The following is a 19,026-nucleotide window of genomic DNA, read 5'->3' as shown; positions in this document are numbered from 1 at the left end:
AATACTCCAGTCTATCAAGCTTTATGGCTTTTTTGAGCTTTTGTCCTGTCAGTTTTTATGATTTTTGTGGACTACTGTTACTACCTTTTATAATGAAGGGGGATGGCACCCTTCCCCTGAGCCCAGCTTACCCCTCACTGTACAAATGTTTCTGTGGCTCGAGGGTTCTACACTGCCATTTTTTTTTCAGTACTGGCACTAGTGCATATACCAGGATTCTGCACTTTTTATCCTGGGACTTGTGCACCCAGTTGTCTCTTTTTTAACTTACCTCAAGATATGTTTGTGTCTTTGGGCTTTTCCCAGTTTGGGGTCGCCACAGCGGAACTCCGGTCCACTAATGAGTGGCAGTTGATTTTTACGTACCGGCTTGCCAGGCCTGACGCACAACCTTCAACGAAGGTACGCCCATTCACGCATGTCTCCACGCAGAAGACGCTCTAGCTGAGAATCGAACCAGACAGCGTCTTACTGTGAGGCGACAAAACTACCACAGCACCACCACCACAGGAACTTACCTCAAGATATATGCTATATAAAAAAATACAATGTGTATACCAGTGTTGTCTTGGTGAGATTTTGTGAAAACGGGGTCCACCATGTGCCAAGACTTTAGGATGAATTCAGTTACAGAACTACTGCTCTCCTTTTCTTGTTGATTTCATCATCTCTCTACTCGGCCCCCTTAAGCTTCAGAGTCTTCATTACAAGTTATTCTATGATACTTAGAAACCAGGCTGACCAAACTTCTGTACATTAGGCTGATAATTTGAATCCCCTACATATAGTTCACATGCCAACTGTTATGACACATTAAGTACCCAGATTTAGTAAGCAGCACTAATAATACAACACAGAGAAAAGAATGTAAAAAAATTGCATAAAAATAATCTGCCTGACACCCTTAAACCTTCTATAACTGAAGAATTACTGTCTTCATTTCTACATGCCAACTGCTTCATGGTTTCTAATTTTATTACCCACATATTTTCAAGTACAGCTGTTGACGTTTAGATTCAGTGCAAACCAACATTCACCACTGTCAAATATTTCATAGAGATTACATGGCAATTGAGCTCTAAAGCCCATGTATGACATGACACTACTCACCCTGAAGATGTAGCCCCCCCCCCCAAGGACAAAGCAAGTTAGTCTAGGTGTAAATTTATGGGTACCCCTCAAATCATCCCATATTTGAGTCTGAAGGATGACAGGATATCTCTGTTTAACTTGCAAGGGAACTCTATTCCGGAGATGGGGTGGGCATTAGTTAATATACTTATTATTCCAGTGTGTTTTATTTACATGCTGGTAGAGATTTAAGCCCCTAGTTTTGGTATTTTTGGAGCTATTGGTCTTACATACACATAATAATATAATGCAGAATGCAAGTTATAGATCTCCTCATAGCGTTCTGTAAGATACACAGCTTTAAGTCTCTCCTAGTAGCCAGGTGTCTTAAGGCCCCAAATCATTTTGATTAGGTACCTCTTGGACCTCTGCAGTTGATTGATGCACCTAGAAAGATGCATCTAAAACAGGGCACTGTACTCAATAATTGGTCTAATTAGAGACAAACATAAACAGGCAATGACTTTTGATCTGGACAATATGCTTGTAGGCAGTATTGTCCCACAGGGAGCAATATTAGGTCCAATACTTTTCAATGTTTTTATCAATGACCTACGCATCACAACCAAGAACGCCACTCATATTCAATATTCAGATTATGTTACTCTCATCTGCACTGTTGACACTCTTGTAGACTTTGAAGAAAAAAAAAATCTGCCTTCTCTACCACAGAATCTTGGCTCACCAATTCCAAACTCATTAAATGCCAGCAGAAAAAAAAAATTCTCTTATGTGGAGGTTGAATTTTAGGAATAATCTAGGGATCCTGTATTCAGTCTTTTGTTTGACAATTCACCTAGGTGGGTAAGCCTATGCTTTTTTTCTATGAAAAGTCAGTAAAGGGCTAGTCAGACAACAAGATTCTGAGAACTGTCACATGCCACTGCATGACCAGAAATTTATATACAGAACATTTTAGAGGTAGAGGAAGGCACTGCTAACCCTCTGAGAACTACCAAAGCAGCACGGGAGTACAGAAGTTCTTGGTCCCAGACATTTTTTATATGGAAGAGAACCCCACAAAAGGACTCTGCAAATACCTAATATTTTGTGCTGTACTTTGTCTATGTACCCTCATTTTTTTCTGTCATCATCTGCAGATCCACTTACTGTTCTCGGGTCTATATTACATTATCAAAAAGTAATTTAATCGAACAGGATTTTACATCGAAATGACGTTCATCGAGTTGTTTATAGTGAGATCTTGATACAATGAAGATCACAAAATTTGCCCTTTCCTCACTGTAGTGCGATCTCGGAGCTGGTATATATATGTATGTATGTATATATATATATATATATATATATATATATATATATAATTAGCGGGGGGTGTGGGGGCCCAGCCCCTCACAAAAGCAAATTTGATAAACAGCATTTCGATGCAAGTGCCATTCGATTAAATTACGTTTCGATTATGTAATACAGGCCCCTGTTCTCACATAAAGTAAATTGAGCTCTTCATAACAGTGAAAAACAGCAGCACACTTTTTACTGGCACATGCAACAATTTGACATATGGGCAACATTTTGCAAATATAATGTCCACCACTCTAGAATTGTATTATTGCACTCTGTACATTATCTCTAAAAAATAACAGTATTTCTTATGTTAGCCTGCAGACACAATACTGCAATATTTTATTCAGCTGTATGTTTTACCAGTTTATGTAATTTCTGTCTCCTAAACAGACACTGTGACACACTTTAAAACATTTTCAGTTAAGAAGGTGGTATACAAAACAGATATAGAGTTAAAAAGAAAACAAACATCCCTTTCATCTAAGTGTTTAGAAAAAGTAGCATTATAAACTACAACTGCCTCTCAGCAGAAGTTGAAATAGCCAAAATCATTAAGAGGATTTGTAGTTTTCAGGTGATTCATTAAATAACAACTTCAAGTGTAAGTACATATCCTAGTTTGATGATGCACAGTCATTGTGGATTTGATTACATTAACTCATCTCCAATTTTACCCCACTCTCACTCCAAGACACCACTCGAGAAATACCCCCAACCATTATTCCCCCAATTATCACTATAAAACAGGTTCTTAAAGCACTTCTTAATAGCATGAACCATGACCTATCTGGCCCACCGCAATCATTTAACCACAGCATCCAAACAAGCTTCATGCAGCAAGAATGCAGGACTGCTACTGTTATCTCTCTGTGCAAGGGTAGTTTATCCATAGACCCAGGAAACTACTGACTCATAAGCCTTAAGAGTCTCATATGTAATGTCATGGAAAGAATAAGCATGGATTTGATAAATAATACAGGAAACCTTCAGACACCGGATCCAACACAGTTTGGTTTCGTCAAGGACAAGTCATGCCTACTCAACCTAGCAGACTTCTTTGAGAGAGTCACTAAAGCAATGTATGAGGGGAAAATGCTGCATACTGCCTACCTTGACCTGGCCAAGGAATTCGACACACTATCCCATTGTAGATAAACTCACTAAATTATGTATAAACTCCTTCATCACCTGCTAGATAACTAGTTGGTTAATTGACAGGACCCAAGAAGCTAGAATAGGGGATCCACCTCCACAAAGAGGTCGGTCAGTAATGTACTCCATCAGGGCTCAGTGCTGGGTCCTCTCTTTTTTGGCATCTCCTTCTTGGCAGTCAATTCCAGTGCCAAGTGTCTCTGGCTGACCAAGTTAGCAGACGCTTGCAAACTAGGAACTATCACAGAATCCCACCAAGACACTAATATCCTCCAAGAAGGGATTACACAGGCCAATGACTGGTGCCAGAGCCATGGTTTAAAACTTGTTGCCAAGAAATTTTTAATAGTACCCTTTGGAAAGTCAGCTATCGCAGTAAATTACCTCTTTGATAACACAGCCCTAACAGTAGACTCAGTAGTTAGGGATTTGGGGATGTATGTAAACAGCAACCTGGTTTCAACCACCATATGTCTAAGGTAGTTGAAACCTGGTTTCAACCACCATATGTCTAAGGTAGTAAGAAAATCATTCTATACTGCTCAACTTATAAGCAAGGGTATGGCATTTATATCCAAGAATGTCATTGTTCCACTGTATTCAGCCCTCAACTGGTATGTCCTCAGAGGTTCCTCAAAAAAGAACACAAGATGATAACAGGTCTATATTACCTTCACCAAAGTTTACTTACTTCGAACGGCTATTCACCAAACTAATATCATCGAACAGCTCTTCATCGAATGTTCACATCAGAGAATGTTTTTCCCAGGGAAGGAAGTTACTTGGCCAACATACAGAAATATGACCTTTTCCCCACTGTAGTGCAACCTTAGAGTTGAGATATATAAGTAGGGGGGGGTGAGGGTAGCAGCCCCCACATTGGAGGGGGTGTGGTATACAGCCTCCCACTTTGGATGGTTTGATATATTGTGGCGTGTGTGTAGGTAGGTAAGCTGCCCAAGTTATTTCTTACCATGAGAAAAACATTCACTAATGTGAACGTTCAATGAAGCCCCATTCAGTGACGTCAGTTCAATGAACAGCTGTTCGAGGTAAGTAAACTTCGATGTTTTTGCCTAAAATCTGTGACACTGCAGAATGAATGTTAACATTTTGAAATAAATGCATTTCCATTGATGATGGCTACTGATTTCCATCAGTGAAGATTCTTTGAAATTATCACAAAAAAGTAAAAAAAAAAAAAAAGAAAAGAAAAAAAAGCAAAACATAATGTTGCTCAGAAAATAATAAACAGATGCTCACCTGTCTTAAAAATGCAGGAATAACATTCTTACATGTTGCAATCCTCCTCCTGTAAATAATCCCCGTGGATAAATCTGAGGAGGAGAAATTTTATGTGAAATGATCAGAATTATTAACAGTCCAAAATTCAGCTCTTGTTACTGCAAGGAATAAAAATTATGATGCACTGGCTTGTCAAATAATTTAGATGGCGATGTTTAACACGTCTCCCAGAGATTAATTCAAAGTAGCCTACACAAAGGCTATGACAACAAGGTAGTATGTCTGTAGCATGACTGTATCAAGTGTGTAAGCACACATCCCATCTTGCTCATCCTCAGCTTCCGCCCCCTCAGACTCCTTCCATGTGCTGTTTTCTTATCTTTCTAGTCAAAGTTAGAGTCATGGTGTCTCAAAAAATTCCATATCAATGGCTGGGAGCTAGACTATGCAAATCTTCCAAAAACAATAGCATGGGGTGCATGGGCCGCACTTGTAATATCCTTTGCACATTTACTGGGTACACTGTCTTACAGACTACTTTTAAGGAAACACTAATTTCTTCTTAGCAGACAAGCTTAAAACATTATTTGTTTCTTTTTTATACAGTGAAAGTTAAGTATTATTTTGAAAGGTGAATGCTGACTGGAGAAAGCAACTAGCATGCCCACAGAAAATCTAGCATCAGCCAGAGGAGCATCTTACCAGCTATAGCTATTAAAACAAAGGCTACAAACATCATGTTCTCTGTTACAGTAAGCAAAGAAAACAAATGCATGCATCAACATGGTGGAAAACAAAGATCCACACTCCCCTAAAGGCAGGCATAAATAACCAGTATAGTGACATCACAAAAATATTACGAAAGATACATTAAACTCACTACCAGGACATCAGAAGCCAACAAGCATCCTCACATAAAGCATCAGAGGCATGTACATTCCTGAATCCTAGAGAAGTAACACAAACTCCATGGACCAAATGTGCTGAGCATCAGTTTGTACATGCTCAGTGTATGTGCCCTCTGCTAGAAGCCATCTCAGCCAAGGAAGACAACAAAGACAGACCAGAAGAAGAAAAAGTTGACAAAAGTTCTTTCTTCTAAAATTAATAAGCAGCTCCAGTATGTAGGATAATGATGGGTTTACCCTCAGCTGGTTTTGATTGATCCCTTGGGCGTCATCATTGTGATCAAACAATGCTAGCTACAGGTAAAAAGGGTAAATCCAGCATTATCCACACCCAGTCAAGGAATACTACTAAACTGTGTCATATACAATTTCTATTTGGATAACACTTTTCTGTAGTTCAACAATGGATGGATAAACCCGCATCATCTATAAAAAAGCTGGAACTTCATAAAAATAAAATATTCCCAACTCTCTAAGATTGGTTAAAAATGTCTAAATTTGCAGTCATTTCTGTAAGATGCAAGTAGTTTATAATGCTTCACCATAAGATGTTTGCTATGGAGACTATGTGGTTCATACTACTGTATGCTGACAACATTTGATCATTTTTTTACTGACAGCATTTGATCATTTTTTTTACTATCAGCAGAGTTTTATTTATTATGCTTGATCTTCTACCTTATACTGGAAACTTTTTTTCTCCCTCCTCCAGGACTTCACGTGAAGGCTCCACTACCAGCACTCAAATGGCACATTCATTCTGTACAGATGGGAGATGGTGAGAGCCTTAAGTACCATTCTTTTGTGTCTCAGTTGCCTTATTGGCCAATCTCTTCCCAAGTAATGAGGCTCAGGTGGTAGAAATTAGGGCAGCCTACTGGTATTTCCAGGCAACATACCCTCTCTCTGGAATGAATTCCCCCCCTTGCCCATCTGCAGCTCAGTGAGCTCCATAACTCATGCCCTCCAAAGGATACATTGGCTTGCAGTTGTGAGCACCGATTTGAGACATTTACTTAGTACAGGTTCTAGAAAACTTTAAAAAAAATGAAGGAGTCTGAAGCAGCGTGGCCTGCTTAGGTCTATACCCCATAGGAGAAACAGCGAGTGCTCGCACTGTGTGTCACCAAAGTGGCAGGCTCTGTGTCACTCATATGACAGGCCCAATTCCGCCCCCCCCCAATCTAAATGAAACGGTAGAAGATGCTCACTCCCATCTTCTCAGACCAGCTCCAATGGCCAACTGAGTTGCTAACTGAACTTGTATTGCATACCAGAAAGTTTCATAAACTATTTTATATACTTTTGTTTTGTTTTTTTGAGGGTAGCTTTTTCTCCCCACTGCATCATTCCTCAGCACTTTATCCAGTGCATCACATCCATCACTGGGTCTATCAGCCACCTTCTAACCCCCCACATTTCTCCAACAGGAATAGACCTGTCAGAGAGCTTAAGGATGTCCTGGGGAATGTCACACTTCATCCACTGGAGGGGTTTCTCTTATGACCTAACACATACCTCTCCCCTCCCTAATGGTCTTCCTGGTACATCTGAGGGGCACGAGTGCAATGGAGATATGTTGGGCTTTGCCTTGGCTCCATATCAGCTCAGACACGTCCATCATTCTATCCCCCTTTTAGAATACACCTTCCAATCATGACATCCCCAACCTCCACCAGGGATTCATCACAGGTGATGCCCACAGGACTGCCTCTCCCCTTTCAGGATAGTCAACACCCATCCCTCCCTGCTGCTCTGTCAGCCACCCAGGTGGCTAACCGACCCCCAGATGGATGGGCTGTAGTCAGGGCTTTCTCTCTTGTGAAGATATGTGAAGGTTGCCAGCCTAGCTAGATAGAATTTTTTAGATAATTTTATGTCTTTGTAACTATTAATAAAAGCCATAGGCTTGTTCTCTTAAATGTGAGAAGACTGTATTGGATGTTGAAATGCAAAAATGTAACAACAGTGCACTCTCATGTAAGAAAGCTGATAAGTCAAGCATTTTGGATTTTGTCTAAAGCTGACAACAACTCACCAGAACTCTGTTTTTGCTCTATATGCACGTTTATTTAGAACCTGCACATTTATTTAGAACCATGATTGCTCTTAAGAAAAGATAGAAAATAGAGTGGTTGGGGGTATTTCTCGAGTGGTGTCTTGGAGTGAGAGTGGGGTAAAATTGGAGATGGGTTAATGTAATCAAATCCACAATGACTGTGCATCATCAAACTAGGATATGTACTTACACTTGAAGTTGTTATTTAATGAATCACCTGAAAACTACAAATCCTCTTAATGATTTTGGCTATTTCAACTTCTGCTGAGAGGCAGTTGTAGTTTATAATGCTACTTTTTCTAAACACTTAGATGAAAGGGATGTTTGTTTTCTTTTTAACTTTATATCTGTTTTGTATACCACCTTCTTAACTGAAAATGTTTTAAAGTGTGTCACAGTGTCTGTTTAGGAGACAGAAATTACATAAACTGGTAAAACATACAGCTGAATAAAATATTGCAGTATTGTGTCTGCAGGCTAACATAAGAAATACTGCTATTTTTTAGAGATAATGTACAGAGTGCAATAATACAATTCTAGAGTGGTGGACATTATATTTGCAAAATGTTGCCCATATGTCAAATTGTTGCATGTGCCAGTAAAAAGTGTGCTGCTGTTTTTCACTGTTATGAAGAGCTCAATTTACTTTAAGTGAGAACAGGGGCCTGTACTACATAATCGAAACGTAATGTCAGAATTATTTTACAGTATTATTTTAAGCATTTTCCTGTGATGTCTGAACTCTTGACTAGCACTGTGTAGTAAGAAGTATCTTCTTGTGTTTTTATTATTAAATATTTTTAAACCTTTCAACTGTGGCTGCTTTGTATAGAGAAAATTTTAAGCTCTAGAGTACTTTGCATGTATGCAGTGATACTGTACAAAGCCACTCCAATAGTCTTGCTGCTCAGTCACAATTACTATTTGGATAATAATATTGCACAGTAATAACAGGACACCCTTTGGTAAGAGCCTTTTTAGTAGCTGATAGTGGTTAGTGGCAGCTGATACTACCTTATAGACTAGCAGAAGGGGCACAGCTGGAGAACCTGTGCCAGCCTTCCCCAGGAGTGTCTGTGTTTTTGTATATAACTCATGTCTTAAAGTGTGTGTGTGTGTGTGTGTATCAGCTACTTACTTGGGCAGAGACAAGAATCACTGGTTGGACATGGAGGGTGCTGGAGGTTTTAGCTTGACCACTAGGCTGAGATCTGGACCCTACAGCTCTGCCAGTGGGGAGTCTTATTGGGGATCTGGAGAGAAAGGGAGAAACCAGCCCCAGACTGACTGTGATCTGTGTGTGCTATTAAGGGAAATTGTACTTTACTGTGTGTGTATTTGTTATCCTTCCCAATGTGGATGCCCCTCACTGGTGTTAGTGGTGAGGACGGAGGCTCCTTGATTACTGGGTCAGTGCACAGGCATCACATATTAATTGTTTGGCAGTGGTGGGAAAAGCACACCACATATTAATTGGTTGGCAATTGGCTTGTAGTGGTGTGGATAGTGAATTCCTGGAGCTTGTGTACAGTGATCACTGAAGGTGTTTTTGTACCCTACATCAGCCACACAGTAAGTATTCAGAGTTCAGATCACAATTGTTTTATTTCTTTTATTAGTTTAGCTAGTCTGGGAGAGCAGGCAAGCATGTCACCAGAGGAGTATGGCAAGCTATCAAGGAACCAGTTGGCTGAGATGTGCCAGGCTAAGGGACTGGTGCATGGAAACCTGACTAAGGCAGACATGATTGCAGCTTTGGTCACAGCTGCATCAGAAAACAGCAACCAGGAGGGCAATCAGACTGGCTGTGGAGATGTACAACACTCAGAGAATGGACACCTCAACCTTTCTGCAGAGGGCTTAAAAATCCATCTGGAGCTAAAGAGACTTGAGATGGAGGCCAGGCGTTTGGAAACAGAAGCAACTGAGAGACTGAGATGTCTACAGGCAGAGGAGAATGAGAAAAGTACAGTTACCATAAATGCAGATGTTTTAGTGCATTCACTGTTGCAGTTATCACATTTAGGTTATCCCTGCCAGGGTACTACATTCTTTGTGTTTCACTGTTGCAGTCATCACATTTGGGTTAATTCCCAAAGCTGAGGAAAAGGGGGAGGCAGTCAAGGAGACTAGGGGCTGGCTAGGATGCCCTGCAAGACTGCAGTGGCAAAGCTTGCCCTGGATTTGGAGAAGATAGGCAGGTGGTAATGCTTGGTGAAAGTGTGAACAGATGTCCAGGTGGCAGCCTGCAGGATGTCCCTCATAGGGACTCCTCTGAGGAAAGCTGCAGAGGTGGAGGCTGCTATGGTGGAGTGAGTCCTGACCCCCTTTGGGGGATTTTTTCCATGTTGCTTGTAACAGAAATGGATGCAGTGTGCTATCCATTTGGAAACTGTTTGTTTGGAGATGGCTTTGCCCTCTGCCCCTGCAACAAAGCTAACCAGCAATTGATCAGACTTTATGAATGATTTAGTCCTGTCTATATAGAATCTGAGCTGTCTGTGCACATCTAGAGAGTACAGGATCCTTTCCCCCTCATTTTGGTGGGCAAATGAATGGATTGGTAGAAAGCCACACTGGACCAATTCCACTTTGGGCATGAAGGATGGGTTAGTCCTGCGGGAACCCTGTCAGCATGGAAGATGAAAGGCTCCACAGCCATGAGTGCTTGAAGCTCAGAGACTCTCCTGGCTAATGTGATAGCCAGAAGAAAATGGTCTTCCAGGAGAGAAATTTTAACTCTGCTGAAGATGCCGGTTCAAAGAGGGACAGGGTGAGCTATTCCAACACAAAGTTAAGGTCCCAAGCTGTGGTAGGTGCTCTTCTGGGTGGCCTCAAGTTGTTAGCCTCTCTTAGGAATTGTTTGATCAGAGGGTGTAAGAAAAGGGGCTAGTCAGTGTGGAAATGAGGAGAGATAGCAGAGGCATGAATTTTAATTGAGGAAAAAGAGAGACCACTGTGTAGCAGGTCAGCTAGGTAATCCAGGATGACAGGTAGGGAGGGCTGCGCCATATCGGCTCCCTTAGTCTGAATCCAGGTGCAGAACCTTTTCCATCTGTCAGCATAAGACTTTCTAATGCTAGGGGGTCTGGCCTCATGTATAACATCTAGAACCTGTTTACTGAGGTTGGCAGATTGATCAGTAGTCAGGGAATAAAAGCTAGGCTGCCAAACTGAGGATCTGCAACTGGGGATGCATGAATTCTCCTTCTCTTGGGGTCAGGAAGGTTGGGGTCTGAGGGAGATGCCATGGTGGCATTGGGGACAGGCTGTGCAGTAGTGGGCACCAGTGCTGGCGAGGGCAGTCTGGAGCAATAAGAATTGTCCTTGGTTTTTCCTCCCTAATTTTGAGCAGTACCCTTGTGATGAGAGGTAGTGGAGAAAATGCATAGACTGATAGACTGACCCAGGGGAAGGATAGGGCATCCATTTTCAAAGCCATGCAGTAATGCTCCCTGGTGCAGAATTTGCTGAGCTGATGGTTGGTGTGGGAGGCAAACAGGTTGACCTTTGGGGTGCCCCATTTCTGAGTTATTAGGGTGAAGGTTCTTTTGTCTAGGTGCAACTAGTGTAGGTCCAGAAGATTTCTTCTTAAGTGGTCTGCCAGAGAGTTTAGAGAACCTGGCAGGAATTGTGCTAACAGGTGGAGTTGCATGGCAGAGGCTGTGTGCCAAAGGGTCATGGCCAGCATACATAGAGGGTAGGAGTCCCTCCCTGCTTGTTGATATACCACATCACAGTGGTGTCCAGGTGTGCACCCCAGGCATATAATGATGCATCTATGGTGAGGGTCTGGGCATCGGGGAGTGGTGAGAAAGTAGTTCCTTGTTGTGGGAGCATGTTGCTGCCCACCAAAGAAAATCTTTCCTTAGGGAAGGTATCAATGGTATAAGAGTTTCGAGGTCTTGAGAGTGTTGACACCAAAGGCTTTTTAGGTACCACTGAAATTTCCTCGTATGCAGTCTGGCATATGGAATGAGTAGAATGCAAGATGCCATGAACCCTAGAGCTTACTGGATTTTCCTTGAAGATAACTGGAATCTGGTGGCTAGCTGAGAGAAGTAACTGGGGTCTGGTGGCTAGCTGAGAGAAGTAGGCTGTTAGGTAAGTTTGCTTTCCTGGTGTAAGGAATGCCATCTGGGATGCTGTGTCCAGGCTTGCTACCAGGAATATAATCCTTTGGGTGGGTACTAGTTTGGATTTATTTTCGTTGATAGTGTACCCTAGGGAGGTCAGTACAGACTTTACAAAGGCCAGGTGCTTGAGCAGCTTTTCCTGACTGTCTGCCTGAATTAGGCAGTCATCTAAGTATGGGTAAATTTGGATATTCCGATCTTGCCCTGAAATGTAGATATTTCCTGCATGATTCCCTGATAGGAATGTGAAGGTAGGCCGCTTTTAGGTCTAGGGTGGCTAGTCAAGCATCCTTGGACAGCATGAGTAACAGTTGCTGGAGGGTGAGAATTTTGAATTTTGGTATCACCAGGAAGGTGTTTACAATGGATAGATAGAGTATGGAATTTGAGCAGATGGAACTGGCAGTTTAGTGCTCTGATAGCAAGATTAGCAGAGGTGTATACTTTTTTACCCCATCTGTCTAGTGCTTGGGAATCCCTATCTGAGGGGGTGGGATTCTTAGCAGAGATTGCTTTAATTCCTTTAGGCCCTTGACAAATTACCTCAGGGTCAGCAGTAGGATTTTTGAACAGAAATTTGTGAGAGTCAGGGACTCTGTAATACCTGTCAGGTTTTCTGGGTGCAGGAGGGAGGGTGTCAGGAGTCAAACTGAATTCCAGGAAAACATCGTCCATAACATCCAGGACTGGGGGAATGGCCAGGGGTCTGTGCTGTGGAAGATCTAAGAATTCTCTGAGTCTCTTTTTAGACTGAGGGTAGTCCTGACAGTCCCATTGGAAATTCTCCCTTAAGGTATGAAGGGTTTCCCCAAAGGAAAAGTCCTCGGGTGGAGAAGCAGACGGAATGGAATCCTCTGCATAAGAATCCTCATAAGCAGAGAGGGGTTGCATGTCTTCATTTTCAGATGCATCAGATTCATCAGACTCCTGTTTAGACAAAACTACTGGGGACAGATCTCTATCTTTTGGAAGGGGTAGCTTGGCTTCCCCTGATCACATGATAAGGTCTTCTGCCATTTTAAGCATTTAAGACTGAGGCAAGGAGGTAAGTGTCGGTTTCTTGGGTGTGGTTCGTACCCTAGGCCTTAGAAACTCGGTAGTTTTCGACGGTAGACGCGAAAGAAGTCATCAGTTTGTGTCAAGAATTGGTAGTGCGAAGTACTTCCTTGGAAGCCTATGCCTGCTCAGCGGCTCCAGACCCATCCAAGATAGAGACAACCACAGGATCCTTAGTCGAAGAAGTGTTTTGGGGCATACCTGACTCCAAAAGGGTCTCAGCAGTGGCCTGCGAATCCACAGAAGTGGGTATTAGAGGCTGCGAAGCACCTCACTAAGGACCACAGAACTGATGGCTAGCTTAACGAAAGTGTCGCCAGCTTAACAGAAGCGTCATCAGTAGGTTTGGGCCTGTGCAGTCTGTCTCTGTCTTTATCCTTATGTTTTTTTTTGGAAGATCTGCTGCCAGATGGCTTACCGAAGCCATATTGGAATTTGAGGACCGTGAGCAAAAATATCAAGCTAAAATAACAGCCTAACGACGTATAGTTCTGGAGTTAAACAAAGCACAAAAGCGACAGTGAGGGACACTGTGGTCTGAGCCTAAACAAGGGATGCAGTAAGAATGAAAGTCTCAGTGTGGTATTTGCTTTCCACAGGCGAGACAATTGTTAACTTTTTCTGACATTGGTTAGTGCAAGAAAAAAGGATCCCCAACGGGGTACTTAGCTTTAGAAGACTTAAGCTTCAATTCAGAAGACGAAACTCAGGTAGCGGCCGACCGGCACTCATGTGAACTGCTTCTGCTTTGTGCTCCTCAGCAAGAAAGACTGACGTAATGCTGTCGGCTACCTTACTTTATACTACTGATGAACTGATGTCAGTCCTGAAGCGACAGCAACAGATGCAGAAATATTAAGCCTCTGGTATTCAGGCCGGCAGAGGGCTACCCTGACAGGCATAACCCAAATGAGATGACTGCAAAAGTGAAACACAAATAACATCTGCTATGCCTGGAAGCTGAGGTTAAGGAAAGTCAGCGGCAGCACGAAAAGGAGATGCTGATTCGTCGGCAGAGTCATGGAGGTAATGGGGAAGGGAGTAACACGATCCCAGAAGCACAAAAGGTCAGTAAATTTCTTCTGCAGTTTACAGAGGGGAATAATTTTGATAGTTTCATTCATATGTTTGAGAGGGTATGTAAACAGTATGATGTTGACCAAAGGCTCTGGGTACGGTTCCTGACCCCATTACTCCATGGTAAAGCTGTAACTGTGTTGTCCAGACTTTCTGAACATAAATTTTTTGATTCTACTGCTGTTAAGAACTGTCTGTTAGAATTTTTTTAAACTGACACCTGAAGCTTATAGGAAAAAAGTTTTGTGAGCACAGACGCAAGGCAGATGAAAGTGTGTGTTAATATGTTATTTTCATAGGTTGGTGAGTGGACGTCAGGTCACCACTTTTGAAAGAGTGGCAGACCTTTTGGTGAGGGAACAAGCCCTTAGCATTTTGCCTGAGGACATGAGGATCTGGTTAGCTGATAGACAATGTGCTACTTTAGATGAGCTGGGGAAGAAGGGAGACATATACCTAGCAAGCAGAGGAAAGGGACCCCCAGTACTGCTCATGGGTCTAAAGGAACCCATGGTGGGCAGCCCAGACTGCCCCAACAAAATCTGCCAGTAGCAGGGGATGCCGCTAATCCAGGACCTAGAGTTAAATGTTCTGAATGCAGCCAGTGGGGCCATGTGGCATATAGATGTCCATGGAGGAAAGGTGGGGAACAAAAGGTGAGAGAGCCAGTAAGTGGGGAAAGACAAAATGCCAACAGTAGGTTGTCTTGAGACAACAGGGGTACCAAACTACCATCCTGCAGATGTCCTGACAGGGAAAGATTTTGATGAGGCAGTACCATGTGTTTATGCAGTTACACGCAGTCAGGCATCAAGACTAGCATATGGGTCTGGTAGCTAGGGGAGATCCAGACAGATCGCATACTTGCAGCCAAGACTTGTGAGATGGTTACTTCAGGGAGGGAGCAACTCTGTAGCAGTGAGACTGAAGGTGAGCCACAACTGCTTGTGGGTACTGATGTTCCCTTGGGCAGAGTGACTGTAAATGTAGAGGTGAGTAGCAGCACCAAGGCTGACAATAAGACACCACTGTCAGAGGATGCCAGACTTGCTGTGGAAGGGAAGCTGGGAAGGGTTACAAAGAGAGAGTTGAGACCGGCTCAGCTCTCAGACGCTATTACAAGGCCTGATGCAGGTAGATAGTGAGGCACCTGATTGGAAGGGGGAATCTGTACACTGGGCCAAAGGGTTACACTACAGAGAGTGGACCCCCGAGGGAAGGCTAGAATGTGAGAGGATACAGCAGTTGGTAATGCCCATAGCCTACCATCTGCCGCTTCTAGTCATAACCCATGATATTCCCTTTGCAGGTCATATGATTATAAAACATAGAGAGAGATGTGTTATGCAGAACTTCTATTGGTCTGGAATTTCCAAAGATGTAATAGGGTACTGTGAGCAGTGCCAAAAGCTAGGCAGGGCAGGAGACAAGGACAGAGTGCCTTTGATGCCTTTGCCTGTGATTGCGGAGCCATTTCAGAGGGTAGCTATGGATATTGTGGGGCCTCTGAGTACCCCACGTTCCACAGGGAAAAAGTATATTCTAGTGGTAGTAGATTATGCTACAAGATACCCTGAGGCAGTGGCTTTGTCCTCCACTGAGGCAGAAAAGGTGGCAAATGCTTTGTTAAAGATTTTCAACAGGGTAGGTTTCCCAAAAGAAATACTGACTAACAGAGGTGCCAATTTCATGTCAGACCTGCTGGCTTGTCTGTGGAAGCACTGTGAGGTGGAATACCTGCAGACCACCCCTACCATCCACAAATTAATGGTCTTGTTGAGAGGTTAAACTCTACAATCAAGTCCATGCTACGGGCATTTGCAGACCAGTTTAAGAGGGAGTGGAACAAATATTTGCCCTATCTGTTTGCTTACAGAGAGGTTCCCTAGGAATCCACAGGTTTTTCACCCTTTGAGTTGTTGTATGGGCATAGGGTGAGGGGACCTCTAGATTTAAATCGACATGAGTGGGAGGGTGAGTGTGGATCTCACAAGGAGTCTGTTGTAGCATATGTCCTAAACCTCAGGACAAGGCTCAGGGAACTCATGGGCTTGGCCCAGGAGAACCTGGCAGAAGCCCAACAGAAAAAGGTATGGTATGACAAGAATGCTCGAGCTAGAGACTATGTTGTAGGGCAGCAGGTAATGGTTCTCATTCCTGTCAGACACAACAAGCTGCAAGCAGCTTGGGAGGGACCCTACAAGGTGGTAAGAAAGGTAAGTGATGTTAACTACATGGTGGAACTGCTAAGGAGGAGGCAGGGGCACAAATTGTACCATGTTAACATGAAACCTTACCATGGTAAGTAGGCCCTTGTGCTGAGTATTTGCAGTGGATTGCAGGAGTCATCTGAGGGAGATCTGGTAACTGATCTCCTCAGTGAAACTCGGACTGACACCTCAGTGGAAGGGGTAGCAATGCCCCAGCAGCTATCTCCTGCCCAGGTTCGAGGAATCTGAGCAGTGTGACAAGAGTTGGGAAAATGTTCAGAGGGAAACCAGGGAGCACCCACCTGGTGCAACACCAGCTGGATACAGGACCCCAAAGGCCTATTAAGCAAGCCCTTTATAGGGTGCCTCAGAGAGTCAAACAGACTCTGAGGGAGGATATACAGGAGATGTTGGAACTAGGGGCAATTCAAGAGTCCAACAGTCCCTGGGCCTCCCCAGGGGTGCTGATGCCAAAGAAGGATGGCAGCACCAGGTTCTGTGTGTACTACAGGAAACTAAATAGTCACACTGAGTCAGATGCTTACTCCATGCCTAGGACAGTTGAGGCCCTAGAGCAGCTGGGTGGGGCCAAGTATCTTACCAGTTTACCTTCATAACGGCGACCTCAAAAAGGTTGACCCCGGTTCCGCAAACACCGAAGTGCGAACATCCCAAATGACGAAAACCACATATGTGAACAGCTAAATCTCGCCCACTTTTGACCCATGGTAGCACTGGTGTGGAGGTGTGGCGCGGCCGGAAATGTCAAAATTCGACATTAATTCGACATTTTAGAAGTGTCGCGGATTCAAATTTGCGGAAAACATGTCGACAATGTGGTAGGTCGATCATATGTGATTGACGATATGAAGGTAAACCTATCTTACCACCATTGATCTTACCAAGGGTTACTGGCAGGTGTCCTTAACTCCCAGTGCTAGACAGAGGTCAGCCTCTGTGACTCCTTTTGGCTTGTATGAGTTCATAATGATGCCCTTTGGGATAAAATATGCCCCAGCGACTTTCCAGAGGCTGGTATATCATATCCTAGCAGGAGGGTTTGCCCTTGCATACCTAGATGATATTGCCATCTACAGCCATTCCTGGCAAGAGCACCTTCAACATGTCAGGAAGGTGCTGGGCAGACTACAAAGGATAGGGTTGACCATTAAGCCCAGCAAATGTCAGGTGGGTACGGCAAATGTCTCCTAGAGTGGGGAGTGATAAGATCAGGCCAGAGCCTGCCAAAGTGAAAGCCATTCAGGCATGGCCTGCCCCTGTTACCAAAAAGCAAGTGATGGCATTCGTAAGGATAGCAGGGTACGACAGAAAGATTGTCCCCAATTATAGTACCATAGATGTTTCCCTCACAGACCTGACAAGGAAAAATGGGCCGGATAAGGTAGTGTGGACCACAGCATGTCAGCAGGGAGTCCAGAAGCTTAAAAAAGCTAACAAGCAAGTCCAGATTACAGTAAAGAATTTGTTGTGCAAGTGGATGCTTCAAACCATGGGGTGGTGGCTGTACTTAGCCAGATTTCTTTAGAGGGAGAAGAGCAGACAGTGGTTTATTTCAGTCATTCAATCCAGGGAGGAATGCTATGCAGCTGTAGAAAAGGAATGTCTAGTCATAGTGTGGGCACTGCAGAAACTTCAGCCTTATCTACATGGAAGCAAATTCACTGTAGTTACGGATCACAATCCCCTAACATGGTTACACCAAGCCAGCCAGCAAATGCCAAGTTGCTAAGATGTAGCCTAGGGTTGCAAGCATATATGTCATGTCAGTGCACCACTGCAGTGGGGTTAGCAACGCTAACGCAGATGGGCTCTCAAGACAGAGATTGGAGTAAGGTATACTCAAATAGACCTAACCCTCTCAAGCAACATTTTTCAAGGGACACTTGAAAAACTAGCTTGAGTTCTCGGGGGGAGGGGGGTGGGTGAAGATATGTGAAGGCTGCCGGCCTAGCTAGACAGAATTTTGTAAATAATTATATGTCTTTGTAAATATTAATAAAGGCCATAGGCTTGTTCTCTTAAATGTGAGAAGACTGTATTGGATGTTGAACTGCAAACATTTAACAACAGTGCACTCCGCTGTAAGAAAGCTGATAAGTCAAGCATTTTGGATTTTGTCTAAAGCTGACAACAACTCACCAGTACTCTACTTTTGCTCTATATGTAAGTTTATTGAGAACTGTGATTGCCCTTAGGAAAAGATAGAAAATAGTAAGTTTAGTCTAGCTGTTTTCTATATTTATGTCAGAACTATTCTACAATATTATTTTAAGCATTTTCCTGTGATGTCTGAACTCTTGACTAGCACTGTGTAGTAAGAAGTATTGTCTTGTGTTTTTATTATTTGTTATTAAATATTTTTAAAACTTTCAACTGTGGCTGTTTTGTGTAGAAATAATTTAAGCTCTAGAGTACATTGCATGTATACAGTCATACTGTACAAAGCCACTCCAACAGTCTTGCTGTTCAGTCACACTTACTATTTGCATAATAATATTGCACAATAATAATTGGACACCCTTTGATAATGGCCTTTTTAGTAGCTGATATTCGTGGTTGGTGGCAGCTGGTACTACCTTATAGACTGGCAGGAAGGGCCATAGCTGCAGAACCTGTGCCAGCCTTCCCCAGGAGTGTCTGTGTGTTTGTATATAACTCATGTCTTAAAGTGTGTGTGTGTCAGCTACTTGGGCAGGGACACAAAGCACTGGTTGGACAGGGTGAGTGCT

The 19,026-nt window shown here is 43.1% G+C and overlaps 1 protein-coding gene across 1 annotated transcript in view; it reads right to left on the bottom strand.

The window, feature by feature from the left end:
• Positions 1 to 19,026, bottom strand: part of PRELID2 (PRELI domain containing 2) — a 1,431,605-nt gene that overhangs the window by 985,498 nt on the left and 427,081 nt on the right. Inside the window, exon 3 of the mRNA XM_044064028.1 lies at positions 4,849 to 4,922. Within this exon, the coding sequence (XP_043919963.1) occupies positions 4,849 to 4,922 (74 nt within the window). The remainder of the gene's footprint in view (positions 1 to 4,848; positions 4,923 to 19,026) is intronic.

The sequence above is a fragment of the Protopterus annectens genome, chromosome 2.part2 (assembly GCF_019279795.1).
Source record: "Protopterus annectens isolate FY-2018-M chromosome 2.part2, PAN1.0, whole genome shotgun sequence".
Taxonomy (NCBI): domain Eukaryota; kingdom Metazoa; phylum Chordata; order Ceratodontiformes; family Protopteridae; genus Protopterus; species Protopterus annectens.
This window is presented reverse-complemented; position numbering and strand designations above follow the sequence as displayed.